This window comes from Equus przewalskii, chromosome 25, assembly GCF_037783145.1.
Source record: "Equus przewalskii isolate Varuska chromosome 25, EquPr2, whole genome shotgun sequence".
Lineage (NCBI taxonomy): Eukaryota > Metazoa > Chordata > Mammalia > Perissodactyla > Equidae > Equus > Equus przewalskii.
The window spans coordinates 45,016,285-45,033,812 of NC_091855.1; the positions used below are offsets into that span (position 1 = coordinate 45,016,285).

The window sequence follows — 17,528 nt, forward strand, 5'->3', positions numbered from 1 at the left end:
CTGCAGCCCCCGAGCCCCGCCTCGACAGGAGTTGAGCCAGGGGGCCCTCGAGGCTCTGGAATAGGTGCTGCTTTCAACTGGCGCCCTGGGGCTCTGACTGCACCCAGCCTTGCCGTGGAAGGGCTCCGGGCTGGGGTGGCACTGTCCCGGCCTGCCGCCTCCGGGATGCTCCTTGACCGCACAGCTCTGCTGCTTGTGGGCTGGTTGTCGGGGAGCACAGATGCCTCGTTAGCCATGAGCGGGCGTGGTGATGACGGTGGGAGAGGGTAGGCAGTTGTCCAGGGCACCGCGGGCCTCACTATTAAGCTCTGATAATTATTTTCCTGCTGAACGCATGTAGACGAAACTGTCCGCGGCTTATTAATCTGTTATGGATTATGTGGCGGCCTCAGCATGAGCTGGCCTGGCACCGTGGAGGTAAGGAGTGGGTGGCAGGTCCTGGTGCCCAGGCACTGACCTCTGTCCCTTGTCCCCCAGGACCCTTGCCTCTCTGCTCTGCTTCTTGACAAGCTGCCAGCGTGCCGCTCGGAGGCCGAGCGCCGCTGTGACGTCTGTGCCACGCACCTGAACCAGCTCACACGGGAGGCCTTGCGGCTGCTACAGACACCTACCGGCCGCGAGGACTCCGACGCCCCTCATGGAGGCCCCGGCCTTGTGTCCCCCAGCCCCGGCACGATGACCAGCCCGAAGGATGCACCAGTGCCGGCAGGCCCAGCAGGGAGGCAGCCAGGCCGAGCAGGGCAGGACAGGAGGAAGGGGCTGGCCTGGCCATCCGGGCCCAGCGTCCAGGTGTCGGTGGCACCTGCTGGCCTGGGTGGAGCACTGAGCACGGTCACCATCCAGGCCCAGCAGTGCCTGGAGGGCATGTGGAGCGTCTCGAGGGTCAACAGCTTCCTGCCGCCATCATGCCTGGTGAGTGCTCTGGGCAGGGTGGGCTCCTGGCCTCTTGGGACCACTGGGTAGGGCTATTGGCAGCTGGGTCAGAACTGAGTTTCCTCCTCGGGGTCCCTGTCCACATCTTGCCATACTCCGTGGTGCCAGGCTCAGTGGGAGCCCTGCAGCATGGCTCCCCTAAAGCAAGGGGGCTGAGGACATTGGGGGAGGCCTGACATTCCTAAGGCCCATGTCAAGTCCTCCTGCAAGCTGCTGGTGGGCAGGGTCCTCCTGCGTCCCCTGGAGCATCCCTTCCACATAGCGCCAGCACACGTGGTTGTGGACAGTTTGGCCACTCTTGCTTCCAAGACCACATGTGGCAAGGTGGGCTGACGGAAGGGCCCCGTGTGTTCCTGGGACGAGATCAGACCCTCTTCCTTGGGTTTTGGGGGTGGAGGGATCATCAGTGGTCCCTCCCCCTCCAGGCTCTCTTGTCATGCCGGCTGCCCTGAGGGGCATGGCCTGAGCAACGCAGACCTGCCCTGTGGACAGCTGACACAGGGAACCTAGGGTGTAGGGTGAGGCCCTCAAGTGGCGGAAGGTCTGAGCCCTCTCCCACACAGGGCCTGGTCTCTCAGGAGCTGCCTCTCTTCCGCTGACTGCAGAGTGCCCCCTCACCAAAAGATCCCTCTCCTCAGGCTGACCAGATTGTCACCTACAGCAGTGGCCATGGCTTCTGTGGAACCAACTCTGGGTACCAGTGGGTGCTGTGGTTGCCATCGACCTGGACTGTATGTCCTCAGAGAGAGCCCCATGCCAGCATCAGCCCCACAGTCTGAGGTGGAGCCAGCTCTGGAGGGGGACCTGGGGGCCTGGCCACTTTTCCATGGCCACAGAGCTTTGCTGGTGGGGTCTCTCCCAAGTGTCCTTTGTATCCCCCAGTTTTCCATGTAGGAGAAGGAGTACCAGGATGAGACATCAGGAGAGGGTGGGTTGTTGGGTCAGAGGTTTCCTGGGACACTGGAGGGAGTAGGTCTGGGTTTGGGGAGCACATGGAGTTACCTGTGCTGGGGGCTGGCTTGGGGGGGGCCTTTCCCCAGGAGGCACTGGCTGCTCTGCCCAAGCCCTGCGTGACTAGGGGGATACATTTTCCTGAGGATGCCATGCCCTCAGCTGCACCCATCTGCTTCGTTGAGGACTGAAACTGACGACCCAGCAGTGTTCAGCATAGGGGTTCACCAGGCAAATAAAGTAGGAAGGATCCTCCAAGCAAAGGGAGCAGTCTATGTGGAGGCCTGGAGGTGTGAAGCATGAGGCTTCTCTGGAGATATGAAGCACCCAGGCCTCCCTGGAGGTGCAAAGTATCCAGGCCTCCCTGGAGGTGTGAAGCGTGAGGCCTCCCTGGAGATGTGAAGTATCTAGGTCTTCCTGGATGTGCAAACCATGAGGTCTCCCCGGAGGTGTGAAGCACCCAGGCCTCCCTGGAGATTTGAAGTATCTAGGCCTCCCTGGAGGTGTGAAGCATGGGACCTCCCTGGAGGTGTGAAGCATGGAAGTCTTATCAGGAGATAGGGCTGGAGGTGATGGGGAGGGCACAGGTGGGGGCAGGGGATTAGGTCAGGTGGGACTAAGTGATGGCACCTCACAGATGTGTGTAGTGACACGGAGAATCGCCCCCGTCTCACCTACCCCCCGGAACTCCAGTGGCAGAGAGATCAATGAATGGCTGTGAAAGCTGTTTTTGCTTGATATGTTTTCCATTTGCTACAGAGCTGGCTGCACCAGCTTGCCCAGCGAGTGTCTCTGAAATAGAGTGGTGGGCAGACATCTCCTGCGGTCTCTGTGTAGCCCCATGAGGCTGTAGGGGACAGAGGCACAGGGAGGGCCCCCAGCTGCTAGAGCAGTTCCATACAATCCCGATGTGGGACAGACCCCAGCCCTGCCCCCACTTCTGGGCTTGCTGTCCCTTCTGAGGTCAGTGAGATGGCACTGACTGGACGTTACCACCTCTAGAGTGGCCTTTGATGAGATCTTGTCCTTGCTGGGAGCTGGCGCCACTGACCTACTGGTAGGGCTGGTCCTTCCAAGGCCTCCCTGTCCTTGGGGCCTCCCTGGCCCTTGGCAGCTTGGGGACAGGGTGCACTGGGGTCACATGGGAAGAATATCTGGAACCAAGCTGACCTCCGGTTGGTGTGATGCTGCCCCCTGGACGTGGCCTGGCTGCTCTTGACTCTTCCATTGATTAAGTCCCTGGGTGTGGCCTTGAAGACGGAGGCCAGCCCCTGCTGTGTGTTCCCTGGGGCCCCCGGGCCTGAGAGCTTGGCTCCCCAGGGTTAATGTGCTGGGGGCAGCACTGAGGTGGGGAGGCCACCCAGGAGAGCTGGGCAGCTTCTGGAGGAGGTGGCATGGTGCTGGACCCGAAGGGATGTATGAGCTATGGTGGGGCAGCGGAGGCTGCTGGGCATAGCTAAACGGCTCCTTACCTGAGGAGCTGAGCACGCGTCTTCCAGGGGGGCCTCGAACACCAGGTGGAGAGAGGGGTCGGCCTTGGCCCAGGGAGAGCCTGAGGCCGAGCAGGGGAGCGAGCTGCCGTGGGAGCCGGTGAGGTTGGGGGTGACTAGCCGGCTCAGAGGGACTTTCTCCCCGCAGGCTGGGGGCAAAGGGGCCTCTCTCCTCCTCTCTCTCCCTCCCGTCTCCCCACTGCTGGCCTGGCCGTAGCCGTGTCTGACCTGAAGTTCAGCGTGGCAGATGTTGGCCGTCTCTGCCTTTGTTAGTTGGCGGCCAGCGCACCATGAAACGTGGGCGTTTAAGGCCCCGACGCTGTTTTATGTGCACACTGATTGCATTCGGGGTGGGCGGGAATGGATTCATAATTAGACAATGGTCCTGGCGATCAATAGTGAAATTACTGGAACCATAAATAGGGCTTTAGGACTCAGATGAGGTAACTGCCCCTGAACCAGGGCATCGATCATCGGAGGTGGCCCTGGAAGGTTAAAATATTGCGTGTGGGACTCTGGACTTAAATACTTCTGGAGAGTCGCCTTGTGAATCCCGGCCACGACCCATCCATGGCCCCGGCGCGAATGTGGGTCTGGCGTGTGGGGTGGGCCGGGCTGTAGCTGCCTCTGTTCTGGGGTGCAGAGAGGAGGGGCTGGAGCGGCAGGGGATGCTGGAGGAGGATGCCAGCCCTGCCACGGGGACGGTCTTTGCAGGGGGAGGCGAGCTTCCCAGAGCCCGGAACACGCCGAGTGCTGTGGCTAGGAGCCTGCCCCATGGCCCTGCTGGGGTCTTGCTGTGGGTGTGGCTGCTGGTGAGCCCCGAGTCCCGATGGAGCAGCCCTCAGCCAGCCTCGCCAGGCTGTAATCAGACCCCTGGCTCACACCGTGTCCTGGAACACAGGCTCCGCCCTCTCTGGGTCCCGTCACCTCCACAGTGTCCAGAGATGCTTCGCTGCTCTGGGGGTTGCCCAGCTGGATGGCCCAGCAGCTCGTTCCAGACGACGTTGGGTAGAGGCAGCTCTGCTCCCGTGGAAGACAGAGGCTGCCTGTGGGGGCTCTGGGCCCGTCACCCACCCGGCTGCCCTGGGGCCACCCCATCCCCGGCCCTGGCCTGCTCCAGCCAGGCTGCCAGGGCCTGGGGCATGGCCATGAACTGTGGCGTGTCTCCCGGCTGCTGACAGAGTGCCCCTCAGATGCTCACGGGCACCTGCACTCATCATACAGCCAGACGCCATGGGACTGAGGCTCAGGCCTCCTGGCCCCACGGAAGGCTAGAGGTAGCACAGTGGACACGCCCGGCGGGGGCGGCCGAGGGCGAGGCTGAGTGACACGAGTGAACAGCGCTGCTGCCTCGGATCCAGGCCAGCAGAGCCTTGCAAACCTTCCTGAGTCCAGTGGACATGGGTCAGGCCTCCCTGGGGTCCTGGGGCTCACAATCCGGGGAGGAACCCCGGAGCAGAAGATTCCCAGCTGGCCGTGGGGGCTGGGGCAGTGGAGGCCTGGCATGGATGGGGAGGCTGGAGGGCTTCCCGGAGGAGGTGCTGTCCACCACTTTGATGTGCAAAGTAGGAGGTGAGGTCATCTTGGTGGAGGCCTGGGAGGAGCAGAGTTTCCCTTTGTCCATGGAGGTTGAGGGGCACCAGCTTGAGGGGGTTGCTCTTGCTGCCCCTGTGCCAGCCTGCTTGCCTCCCCCCCGCACCCCCACCCCCCGCCAGGAGCCCTGGCAGGGACAGTGTGGGGAGTTTTGGCTGAGTTCTGGCCTGGCTCTCTGACCTGACCCACGGCCCGTGCCCGTCTCTGGGCGTGGAGGTTAGACAGGATGGCCCCTCTTCCACAGAGCAGCTGCTTCTGTGACGGGGGAGCGGGACAGGGCACCTGCAGGGGGTAGGACGTCCCCAGCCTGGGACCCTCTGGGTGACTAGGCTTTGAGGGGGCAGGCGGGTCTGCCCCACACTGAGGCCCTGGTGCCTGGCACGCGCCCACTGAGCGATGCTGCTGTGCCCCCTGCAGGGTTGAGACTGTGTCTGGAAGATCCAGCCCCGGCTGCCCCATAGCCCCCTGCCCTGCTGCCCTCCCCACCTTTCCACACGAAACAGCCCAGTAAGGAGGTCATCCTGAGCAGCTGGCGAACGCTGTCCTCTGGGCCTGAATCTTGTAGACGGAGAGTCCAGGCCTGGAGATGCCTAAGAAACGGCTTAGTTTGGCATTTCTCTGCTCTGCTCCATGGAGCCCGGCCCCCGGCAGCACCCTCTGAGCCAGTCCGCGCGGCTGCCGGGCGCCTTCGGCTGGCCGGGTCCTGCCGCTGAGGGTCTGGACGGCCTCCGGGCCGGGCTCTCTCACGCTCTCCTCTCTTCACGCTTTTCTTTCGTTGCTGTTCTGGCACCTCCATCACGTTTTCTGTTTGGCCGCCCCCCACCCCTTGCCCCTTTTCTTCTGTCCCCATGTTGTGGTCTCCCCCTCGCCGCCCTCCCCTCTGCCCCCCGGCTTCTTTTGGCATGCTCGGGCTCTGCTTCTGGCAGGAATCGGCCGCGGCCGTGCCACCGGCCCCGGCAGCTCGTGGGACCCTGGAGTCGAGGTGTGTGCGGGACTCCCGAGACAGGTCAGTGTGGGGCTGAGCTGGCCGCGGGCTCACCAGTGGGCTTCTGTGTTGCCGGGTGGTGCCAGGATGTCCTGGCTGGAGGTGGAGAGGCTGGCATGAGATGGCGGAGTGGCTCGGGCTCTGTGGGAGTGAGTGGAGGGGCGTGGGGGGCCGTGGGGCAGCGTCTGCCCCCGCTGTGACCCCCACTGTGACCCCCGCTGTCCAGGGCGCCTCCTTGAACACTGTGGTTGGCCCTGGCCTGGGCTGCTTGGTGTGGACCCCAAGGCAGAGCCATCACAGGGCTGGTTGGAGCTGATGGGGGTGCCAGGGGTGCTACAGGTGGTGCCATCCTGCCCTGGCCCCCTGGAGCTCCTGACCCTGGGGTGCTGGCCACGACACGGTGGCGCTCAGCCAAACCCAGCCTTGCTCTGAGGAGCTCAGGTCCTGGTGGTCGACATGGGCGTGATGTAACTTTACAATCAATTCTTTCCTACACGACTCTCATCAACAAAGGAATTCAGATCTATCCTGGGTAGCACATATGTTAAGTGTTAAAAAGGGAAGTCACCTTCGAGATGGAGGACAGTGACATACCACGTGCACATCATCCCTGGGATGGACATCCAGGTGGTCAGGGAGCCCTGGGCGTCCTGGCATCCTTCACTCATTTGCCTTGAGCTTCTGCAGCCACCTGGAAAAGGAGCAGCTTCCAGTTCTCATTGCCCAGGCCTAGGCCGGGCCGACCTTCCTTCCGGACTGTTCTCTGTGAGCTGGTGCCCCCTCTGTTCCGTGGCCTCATTTTCCTCAGGTGTAGGGCCTGCCTCCCGGCCGTGGGCTCCATCTGTCTCGCGTCTGTGTCCCCGCCAGGCCGTGTGCTCCTGGAAGACAGATTATGGAACACCTCCCGTGTGCTGGGCGAGGTGCTAGACACAGGGACGTGGGTGTGTAGGCACCCTCCGGGGGCCTGCTGATTCCCAGCATGCTCTAGGTGCTCGTGAAAGCTGGTGGAATGGGAGGATACGGTGCTTATGGTTGAGCATGGCCCCATTACTCTGTGGATTAGGAGCACTAGACAGACTGGGGGAGGCCGAGGAGAGGTCCGAGGGCTGGGGGAGGCCGGGGCAGGCACCTGGGATGGCTGCAGGGAGTGACCTGGAGAAGGAGAGGGCTGGCCAGGCTGGGTTCTAAGGGGTACATAGGAGTTCCTGCCCTATAGGCAGAGGCAAGACAGGTGACAGGGTGTGGTATGCTGGCACAATGCCGAGTGAGAGCTTGGGCTGTCCAGGTTCACTCTTATCTGCTCCTGACCTGTCCTTCTCGCAGCCCTGGGGGAATAGCCGGTGCCCTGGGGGCTGAGTGGCGGCATTTGGCTTCCATCCAGCCTGAGGTTTGGGGCTCTCTGTGAACTTCCTTTGTCGACATGGTTTTGCTGTGTCCCATCAGGGGTTCGAAGCTGACCATGGGCTGGGTGGGGTGAGACTCCTGGCTGGGGTCAGGAGGGATGCTGCCCCAAGCATTACTTGGGAGACCCCAAGGACACTGGGCCCTCCAGAGAGTGGCTGCCGCTTGGGTACCTTGCCCATAAGGTCACCAGAGAGGCCCGTGGCCTCTCAGCGCGGGGACCCCAGTCCTCTGCAAGGCCAGTCACAGAGGACGCCTCTGACAGTGGCTGTGGGCAGTACTCGGGACCGGGTGGAGCCAGGGGCCGCAGGGACTGGGCAGTAGTCGGGAGCTGTGAAGGCTGGGGACCGGGGGCCCTTGGGGAAGGAGATGGGACTGGGGTGGCTGGGCTGAGGCGGGCCGCTTCCCCCGCCTGCCAGGAGCCACTCACCCCTCCAGGGCTGGGTCTGGCCTTGGGGTCCAGGGCCCGACACGTGCACATAAATGTAATATACTGTGGCCGGATCTTGAGTTTCCCGGCGCCGTCCTGGGGAACATTTAATTACATTTGTGCTTCATTACGAGGCTGTCTCCCTTTCTGGAATTTATTTTAGCTAATTAGCTGGAAATGCCAGAGTAGTATTTCAGATGACGGGGACATCATCCATTGTCATGCACAGGACACTTAGTGCTCGTGACAAATATTTATCGTGGGGTCTTCTCTAATTATGCCTCTGGGTGCTCCCAGACGGATGGTCTTGGGGTATGGGACACAGGGGTCCCTGTCCATCTGTCCTGACCACTGAGGTCACTGCATTTCTGGGACTCGGTAGGGTAGGGGCTGGAAGGTCAGGGCGTTGGGTGGGCACCTGTATCCACCTCTCCTGCACGGGGCCGTGCCGGGCAGACCGCCTACACACCCTGAGCGGGCAGGGCGCTGCGAGTGCGGGCCCCAGGGAGTGTGCTGGGCTGGGGGTACGCAGGTCTGCCTCCCCGCCCCGCGGGGCCTGGGGCGGTGGACATCTGTTCCTTATTCGGGCCCCCTCTCCCCTCCAGGCTGAAGCGGCGGTGGCTGCCGTGGCGGTGGCAGACACGGTCCGAGACGGCCCCCCCACTATTGGCCCAGACGGCGTGTCAAAGACGTGGGGCCGCGGTGGGGCCTGCACAGCGGCCCTGGTCACCCCAGCCCCAGGTGCCCCGGCGGGGGGCTCCACAGGCCCGTCAGCCGCGGCCTCCTTCTTCAGCAGGTACGTCCTCTGGGGGCTTCTCAACAGGGCTGGGCCTGGCCCAGGGGCAGTGTGGACAGCGTGGACAAGAACAGTAGGGGGTGCCGAGGACCTTGGCTCCTGGCCCCGATGACCTGCGAACCTTCCCTGGGAGAGCATGTCCTTGCTGCTGCTGAGCCGAGCGGAAGGGAGCTGTGCTGTGGGGGTTGCTGCTGCTGGGCAGCTCACAGCTGGTGGGCCAGCTGGCCTCCCACCACATCCACGGCAGCGTGTGCTGGAGGCCTCTCGCCCTAGGGGTGGGATGCAGCCAAGGACAGGGTTTGAACCCAGCCTCTGCCCTTTCTGAGCTGCACAACCTCGGGCAAGTCACATAACCTCTCTGTGCTTGGTTACCTATCATATGGCGCTCTCAGAGTTGCTGTGAGGTGCAGTGGGCTGATGTCCGTGAAACACTGAGAAGGGTTTGTCCAGCACAAGGAAGCTCAACCGTGGGTGTCCTGGGGCCTAGCTCGGGCCAGCGCGCTGGGGCCATAGAGCTGACACAGGCCTCAGGGCAGCTCCCCTGCAGTTGGGGACCACGAGGGTGGAACGGGGCTGAGGGAGTGCCCCTGGGTGTTGGAGGAGCCTGGGGTGAACTGGGGGAGGGGTCCTGGAGGGCAGGCTGCACCCAGACCCCCTGTTGCCCTCCCCTCCCCAGTGGCTGTTGGCACATTCCGCAGTGATGGCTGTGCTTACGTTATTCCGTCCAGCTGCACGTCGGCCAGGAGCCCAGTGCGTCCCTGTCCCAGCCTGAGCTCAGGGCGTGGGGGTGGCTGGAGCCCTGGGTTTGCCGTCCCCAGGATGCCTCGCTGTGGCCCCACAGGCACCAGGGCCTGGTGAGGATGGGGCCTGTCAGGCAGGGGCACTGCGTGGCAGAGCTGCGGAGCGGGGAAGGGGAGTATGGGCGCAGGGGTCTCTTCTGGCCCCAGCTGGTCAGGAGCAGCCACCCCTCAGCCCATCGGGGCAGGGCCCGGGTTCTGCAGACCCAGCTGAGCCTCTGTGAGGACTGAATTACAGGATGGAACGGCGAGAATGGCATGCCCCGTGGAGGCTCACCGTCCCATTGGCAGTCCCAGCGCCCGGGCGCTAAGCTTATCCGTGCATCTGCAGGGGTGGGGTGGGGCGGGAGCAGGGCACCAAGCAGAGAGGGTGTGGGGGCGGACCTCATGGCCTGATCAGGAAGTGATGGGGGCATGCGATGGGGGTGCTGGGACATTGTTGGGGCCCTGGGCTGGTGAATACTGCACCGTGTTGGAGTGCAGCACGGCCTGCCACCCTGCTTAGGGGCGGAGAGCCCGGCTGGGACCCTCAGGAGCCCCCGTGTCGGGGAGAGAGGGGCCAACCTCTGCAGCTGGGCCTGTCCCTCCCGTTAGTGTTAGTGTCCGCCCCTTGGGGCTCTCAGCAGCCGCCCCCTCATCAGGCCGACCTTCTGAATAGTTAGATCAGCTTCAGGGGCCTGCGATCTGGGGCCACTCTGGCTCATTAGCGACCCTGTGGCCCGGCAGAGCGCATGGCGGCTGCCTTTTGTCTCCAGCAGAGCAGGGCTGCCGCTGACCTTGGGAAGTTACCATAGAAACTGGCTGGGGCTGGGGCCAGGGGGAGGCCGGTTCTCCGAGGGGGTGCGCTGCCGGCTGCCATTACTTCCGGCCTGTCGGCCACCCCGAGGATACCCTGAATGAACGGCAGCGGCTTCTTGAAGGCTCGCGGGCCACGTTGGGGGCGGGCGTCCTGGTTGGAAACATGGCCCTGAGCTTGTGCCTGACTCGGGCTGGAGACCCCCTCCTCTTGGGGCTGTAACACCCTGAACCGTGGGCGAGATGGGGTGCTCCTCAGCCCTACACGCACTCCTTTGTTTTGTTGGTGGGGGGCTGCGGTTCAGAGAGAAAGGGCTTGTCCAGAGTCCCCAAGAGACGTGGAGCTGTGGGGGCCTGAGGCACGAGCTGGGCTGTGCTCTGTGCTCCCACCTATACCCCTCACTGGGGATCTGGAGGCCAGAGCTGACCCCAGCCCATCCCTGTCCCTTGGAAATTTCCAGCTAGTCAAGGCGGGGTGTCTGGAGGCCGCCTTTGATGGCAGCTTAGAATCTGCGAAGGGGCTGAACAGAGTGCTGTCCACAGTGCTGTGGGCCACCGAGGTGGGCTGTGAGGGTTGAGTAGGAGTCTGGCGTTTGCCGAGTGGAGGCAGAAGGGGGTGGGGGGTGAGGAGTTTGGGTTCTCCGTTGGTCCAGCACTCCCTGCGGCCGGCACTCTTCTGGGGCCTCCCTGGGTCCTATCAGCGACCTCTGAGCTCCTTGCCTCTGAGCAGGAAGCCGAGGTGGGGGTGGTTCCTGGGTGCCCAGGGTTTCCCTAACGCTGCCGGGGCATTGGGCACAGGGATGGGGCCCGGCGGCCATGGCTGTGGCTGAGCTCAGCGCGCCCACCCCAGCACAGTTCTGCAAAGGCTGGCTGCAGGGGCTGCGCCTTTAATTCCGTTTTCTCCCGAGGCTATGGTGACCTTGACTCCCCTTCCTGAGCCCTCCCCTCCCCTCCCCTCCTCAGCAGCCTGCCCTCCTCCCAGATGCCTCCATTAGCGCTCTCTCCTGCCCGCCCTTCTGGGTCTTTCCGGGGGGTCACCTGCTGGACTCTGAGTCCAGATGCCTTGAGGAGAGCTGCTGGGAGTCTCCTCGGCGGGCGGAGGGCAGGGGAGTGGTGTGGTTCCCTTGGGACCAAGACACCCCACTGCACTCCGAGGTACCCTGCCCCGTTGCAGCCTCAGTGGAAGCCCCTACTCCTTGGCTGCATGGACGCCTGCCCCTGGAACGTCAGGCCTGGCGCCCAGCAGGGATCTGGAACTAGAGTAGGGGCTGCCCAGAGTCACATGGGCACTCTGGCTGGGCCCCCAGCGCGGGGGGCTCTGCAGAGAGGCCTCCCCACCTGCAGGTGGGGCTGAGGGAGCCTGCAGCCCCTGTGTGAAGTTCCCAGGGGACACGGGAAATGCTGGCCATGGTGGGGGTCAGGGGTCAGGGCTCCTGGGACCTTGGTCCCTGGTCTCAGGGGTCTAAGGCCCCCTTATCGGCCCTGGGCCCCCAACAGGCAGATCCTGGGGGGTCTCAGGGCCTGTGGGGGACACTTCCTGGGTGAATGTGGGCCAGGGGCATGAGGCACGGCTGGGTCCACCAGCCTCATCACGGCCCAGTTAGAGAGCCCTGGCTTGGCCCTAACTGACCCCCACACACTTCCGAACAGTCCCGTCTGTCTCCTCCGGGTAATTAAGGGTCTCGCCGTTAAGGCCAACTGCCTGTGAAATTGCCTTCTTGTTTGGAAGAGGCAATTTTTCTTTGTAAAAAAGCAAAATATTTCCTTTGCCGTTTACATGAATCAATGACCAGTGCCGATGAGCCGGGAAAGGCCTCCGGGGTTGCGGTGAGAGAGCTGGTGGCTCAGAGGGCTGTCCCCGGAACCCGTTCACTCACTCCCTCACTCATGCTCATGCTGTGTCCTGAGCATCCCGTCTTCCAGGTCTGGGCTGGGCCAACACCTGCCCTCCAGAGCCCCCATCTGGTGAGGACACCGCTGGGTGCGCCGGTGCCTCAGGGCGGGGAGTGGTTCCTCTAGTAGCAGGAGGCACAGGGTCTGGGGAAGCCCAGCTTGGGGACATCAGGGTGGGCTTCCTGGAGGAAGCATCCTCTGAGGATGAGGAGGGCTATGTGCACTGGTGAAGTTCCTGCTTTTCTAAGTCTTCCCTTGAGAGCCAGGCTCCTCCGACTTCCCCACACCCTCCTTGCGTGTCTCACCTCGCAGCGTTCCTCATCCCAGCGGGTCCTGCCTTGAGCCCCTCCCCAGCCATGCAGTGGGCACTCGTGGTCCTGAGCGAGGCACCCGTGTGTTCTCTTAGCCTCTGTGAGGCCTGGCATCGCTACCCGCCACCCCGCTATCTTCACCCTCACTGCTCAGAAACTGGGTCTGTGCCCCCGGAAGACTGGGGCCCTCGAGGAGGGCAGGCCCGTCCCCCAAGGCCACCCCCCACCCTGGACCATGCAAGCTGAGCTGCAGGTGTCAAGCGGCTGCAGGTTTGTCCCAGTTTCCCAGGGCCTGGCTGTCATCAAAGGAGAGAGTGCCCACCCGGGGCCTTGCTAACTCGCAGGGACGTGCCTTTGAGTCACACCCGGTGAGGCGAGCCTGGGTGAGCAGGGACCCCTCGGGCTGGGTGGGCTGGGCCAGCGCAGCTTCTTGGCTCCCATCCCCTGGGGGCAGACTGCGGGCCAGGGAGGGAGGCTGGGGCGGCCCTGAGTGAGGTCAGATCACAGCGCAGAGACGCCTGGCCACTAACATTACAGACTTCAGGGGCGGGCAGGACGTCAGAGGGTGCCGGCCCAGCCTCTGTCCAGGCGGGACCTGGGTGTGGCCCGTGGAGAGGACACCTCCCTGTGCTCCACTGCTGGGCTCTGAGGGTGACCCGGGTGGGGCTGAGGTCAGTGCTGCACGCCCCTGGCCCCTGAGAGGATCGAGGAGCACGCAGGGTTGTCCATGGCCTTGTGAGTGTGACCCATCAGGGGAAGCCCTGCCCTCTGGCCGTGGCCTCTGTAGGTCGGAGGTTCCAGCCTGATGTGGCTGCGGCCTCCCACTGCGCCTCACTCATTGGCCATGGGTCCTCCTTGGCCATTACATCCCCTTGAAGCTTGGGGGAGTGGGTTCAGGATGCCAGCCTCAGTTTCCCCAGCTGATCCTGCCTGACCTAGAGCAGGGCAGGGAGCCGGCTGTGCGTGGGCGGGCACGGCTCAGCCATGGCCACCTGCTGACCCATCCCATCAGCTTGAGGGCCCCGTGGATGTCCTCCAGTGCAGGCTGGTGCCAGGGGTCCCTGTGTCTTGCCCTTTCCTGAACTCCTGGGGACAGGCACCAATGTACCATTTACAGATGGGAAATGAGTCCATGGGGCCTCCTTGACTTTTACTGGCACAACCCAGGTCTGTGGGCCCCGCTCGCCCTTCCCCAGCCCACCCCGCCCCGCCCAGGTGGGCCTCACCCCTCACCTGTGGAGCTCCACCCTCCCCGTGGTCCCAGCCCTGGGGGCAGTGCCAGGCAGGAGGGGTGAGGCTGCTGCTGCTTCCTGCGGGGCGGGAGGAGTCAGGAGGTGAGGCTCTGATGAAATGGCCCTGGACTCTCCTGGTCCCTGCCCACATCTCCCTGGTCCCCACTACTGGCCCAAAATGGTCACACTGCAGTTTAGGTTGGCCCCTGCCAGTTGCCACTTGCCCCTCGCCCCTCTGGCCTCTGCACCCTGGCCTCTTGCCTGCCCTGATTTGCTACTTGATCCTCTGGCAGAGGGGAACCGGGACCCCTCTGTGCAGGGACATTTCCAGGTTTATGAACACGTGGGCTCAGGCAGGTCTTGGGGTAACGTGCACGACGCCCCGTGTGGTCAGAGGGTCCTAGACATGCAGGCCCTGCCCAGGGGGCGGACACCACCGCTGCCCGCTGCCCGCTTGTGGCTGGAGAACCAAGCCCCGGCTGCGGGCTGCCCACGCCCTGTTGGCTGGGCTGCTCCGGACAGCTCGTGGGCTCCACTCACAGTCCCTCGCCCCCTGCCCTGCCTGGGCGCACGCCAGCGCCGGCGCCACCGCTCTATTAAGGATCCACCACGCATCGTAGATTACTTTTATTTTCTGCGATGACACCTCACTAGGAGGAAAGCCGTCCCTGGGGTCTCTTAAAAGACAACTGCTATTAAAGATGAGAGGAGTTAGCGAAATGCCGGCGGTCGGTCTCTTGAGTGAGCAGGAGGCGGGCTCAGGGGCTGTGAGGCTGGGTGTGCTGGCCCTTGCCCTGTGGTCCCTTTGAGGAGGACAAACAGACAGAGAGGCTGGGGGCTTCGGGAGGAGGCCGGGTGCTGTAGGACGCAGGAGAGAGAGGGAGGCGTGGGGAGGGGCCGCCTGGGCCCAGTGCGCAGGTTGTTCTGTCCCCGAGCCCAGCTCACGGCCGGGCCTTGGGCCCCTTTCACCAGGGGCTCTGCCACCTGAAGGGGGCACTGAGGCCCAGGCCGTCTGGGCACTGGGGGTGTGTCCTTTCACATCTCAGTCACCAGCTGTCACCTGCTGGAGGCATGGGGAGGGTGCAGGGTGGCCCTGGTGGCCCACAGTCCAGGGTAGGGGCTCTGGGGGGTGCGTGCTGGGCCAACTCTGGAGGGCTGGGGGCCCTGCGTGAGGGTCAGTGGCAGCCAAGGCCGGGAGTGTGCTGGGCCCGCAGTGTGTGTGTGTGTGTGTACATGTGCATGTGTCGAGGGTCCAGAACAGTGGTGTTCTCAAAGGTACTCCAGAACCCCCTTGCTGAATTTAAAGCGCAGGTGGCCTGGGGCAGACTGTGGGTCTGCAGGTTCCGGGGGCGGTGGGGCCACATTGCCAGGGCTCCAGCGCCAGGCTCAGGAGGGGGGAAGAAGGGGGGTCGGTCAGGGCTTCACTGGAGGCGCCTCACTGGGCCAGGGGGCCGCGGGGGGCCGAGGCGGAGGCAGCAGGGGTGGCATCTCCAGTAGGCCCCGGGGCCTTGGTGAGGGCATCGAGGTGTGGGGAGGGGACTGGACAATCCAGGCTTTGAGTGTCTCCCGAGTGGTGGCATGTGCTGGGGGCCTTGAACGCGTGTGCTCATCAGGGCTGCACTTGAGGGCCTCCGGGGTCATGTCCTCCCACATTAGAGATGGGAAACTGAGGCACAGACAAAGTCGGCGTGCCCGGGTCACACAGCCTGTGAGTGGCTGACCCCAGCCCACGCCGTCCTGGCGCTGCAGCAGCTGCTGGCTTGATGCAGGGCTGCTGGAGGTTGGCGGGAAGAGGATGTCTTCAGCGCAGGGTTCGGGGAGGTGCATGGGGGCCTGTGTCTGCCCATCTGTCACCTGGCCAGGCCCCCACTGGGCAGAGCCGCCAGGGACCAGATGTGGTGGCCTCAGCCCCAGGGCCCCTACTTGGCTGGGGGAGAAATTGAAGTGTGGGCTGGGCAGCAGCCTTTAGGGCCGGATGGGTGACAGGGACAGCTCTGTGCATCCCCACCGCCCACCTCTCCTTCCCTCCCCAGGGCCGCCCAGAAGCTCAGCCTAGCCTCCAAGCGCAAGAAGCCCCACCCGCCACCAGCCCCCGCCACCCGCGGTGCCTCCACCTACCCCACGGATTTCAGTGGGGTCCTGCAGCTGTGGCCGCCCCCTGCACCCCCCTGCCTGCTTAGGGCTGCCTCCAAGGCCAAGGACAACCCCAGCAGTATCGGAAAGGTAGGCCCAGCCCTGATTTAGGGGTGAGCCCGGAAGAGGATGCGTGAGGCTAGGGTGTCTGAGCAGGTGTGGGGAGGGGGTACGGGAGGTGGGGGGATCCTGCTTCCTTCTCCAGGGTGGACAAGGGTGGTCAGCGGCGGTACAGATGGGGAGACTGAGGCCCAGGCCCCCCTTGATGGCTCAAGGTGGCAGCAGGGAGCCTGGGAGACTGTGATGGGGCTACAGGAAACAGGTGGGGGTCCCAGGGGCATGTGCTGGTCTCAGTGTGGGGCGGGAGAGCCAGGACTTCCTGGACTAGGGGTCGGGGTCTGACCCCAGGAGTCCCCTTGCCTCATCTCTGTTGGGGCGCTGCCCTCAGATGGGGCTGCTGGGCAGGGGTGGGACCCCTTGGCTCTCCAGAGTCCAGGCAGATCCCAGCCGCAGCCCGCCAGGGGCAAAAGGGGAACGTGTGTGGTGGCTGATTGAGGGCCCCACCTCAGTTCAGATGGGGAATCTGAGGCCCAGAGTGGGGAAGGGCCTTGACTGGTCACAGAACAGTCTGGCCGGCTCCTGGCCCCCCCGGCTGTGACCCCTGGGCTCGTGTGGTCTTTCGCTGAGCCTGGGTTTCTGTCCTGGCCCATCTGAGTTGCTTGTGACCGTGTCCCAACCTGATCAGGGCCCTGTGTGTGTGGGATCTGTGTGAACACTCGGGCTTGTGATCCCCTTTTATGAGGTGGGCTCTCTGTGCCCACTGAAGGTGGAGAGACTGAGGCACAGTGATTGGGCCTGGCAGCAGGGCCACTAGCTGTGGGGTGAGGATTGGACCCTGACCCTCACGTGCACTCCAGTGCTTTTCCCCACCTCTGTCCACTCTGCTGTCTGCTGGCCCTTCCCAGGGGCCCCCCTGAGATGGTGGGGTTGGGGTAGCCCTGGCCTGCCACCCACCCAGGTGCAGGCCCAGCCTCTCCAGCTCCTGGAGGCTCAGGCCTGCAGAGGCTATGGGATGGCTCCCTGCTCCCCGGGCTCAGCCTGCCCTGTGTCTGCCCCCTGCCCCTGCCCAGCCCAGGACTTGCCTCAGGGGGCTTCCACTCCCAGTGGCTGGATCTGGAGAGGGGTCTGATGCCTTTGCAGAGGGTCTCCTGCCCCCTCCCCTAGCCACTGCACAGGCCCCCACCCCAGCCCTCCGGCCACACGTTCTGAAGGTCAGTCCCTCTATCTGGGACCTCCCCCTCCTCAGCACAGTGAGCGCCTGCTTGACCTTCCAGATGTGGCCTGGCCGGGCACGCTCTCCGTCACCCCCACCAGGGGTCTCCTGGGCTCTCCCACCCTGACACGGAGACCCTTGTTGCCCTTGACAAGCCACACGCACACATGGCATCAGTGTCCCCTGGGAGCTGCTAGAGTGGGGACTCTCATCCCCGCCGGGCTGTGGGTGTGGAAGTGCCGAGCTGGTGAGAGGACGCTGCACCCTGCACAGAGCCTGGCCCTGAGCTGGGCGTGGTCGCTCGCCTGTCTGTACCACCTGGGCTTCTCCGTCTGCAGACGGGGTGCAGCGTGGGAATAGTACCTGCCTCTCCGGTGGGCACTGGATGGGTAAGGAGCGTCGTGGCGCGGACCCCTGTTTTCTTATTGTGATTCTTGGGGCACCAGCCCGCCTCCACCTCCTCCTCCTGAGGCCAGGCTCCCCTAGGGGTTCCGGGGCGGGGGCTCCTCTCTCCT

The 17,528-nt window shown here is 64.0% G+C and overlaps 1 protein-coding gene across 6 annotated transcripts in view; it reads left to right on the top strand.

Moving 5' to 3' along the window:
• The window catches only part of KIF26A (kinesin family member 26A), a 45,549-nt gene that overhangs the window by 15,672 nt on the left and 12,349 nt on the right, over positions 1-17,528 (top strand). For 3 of the 6 annotated variants that reach the window (XM_070594571.1, XM_070594572.1, XM_070594573.1), the window contains exons 3-5: positions 478-912; positions 8,389-8,579; positions 15,641-15,830. In XM_070594571.1, coding sequence (XP_070450672.1) covers positions 478-912; positions 8,389-8,579; positions 15,641-15,830 — 816 coding nt within the window. Of the gene's footprint in view, positions 1-477; positions 913-5,893; positions 5,974-8,388; positions 8,580-15,640; positions 15,831-17,528 lie in introns of those variants that run through there. The other 3 variants (XM_070594575.1, XM_070594576.1, XM_070594574.1) reach the window with 3 other exon arrangements.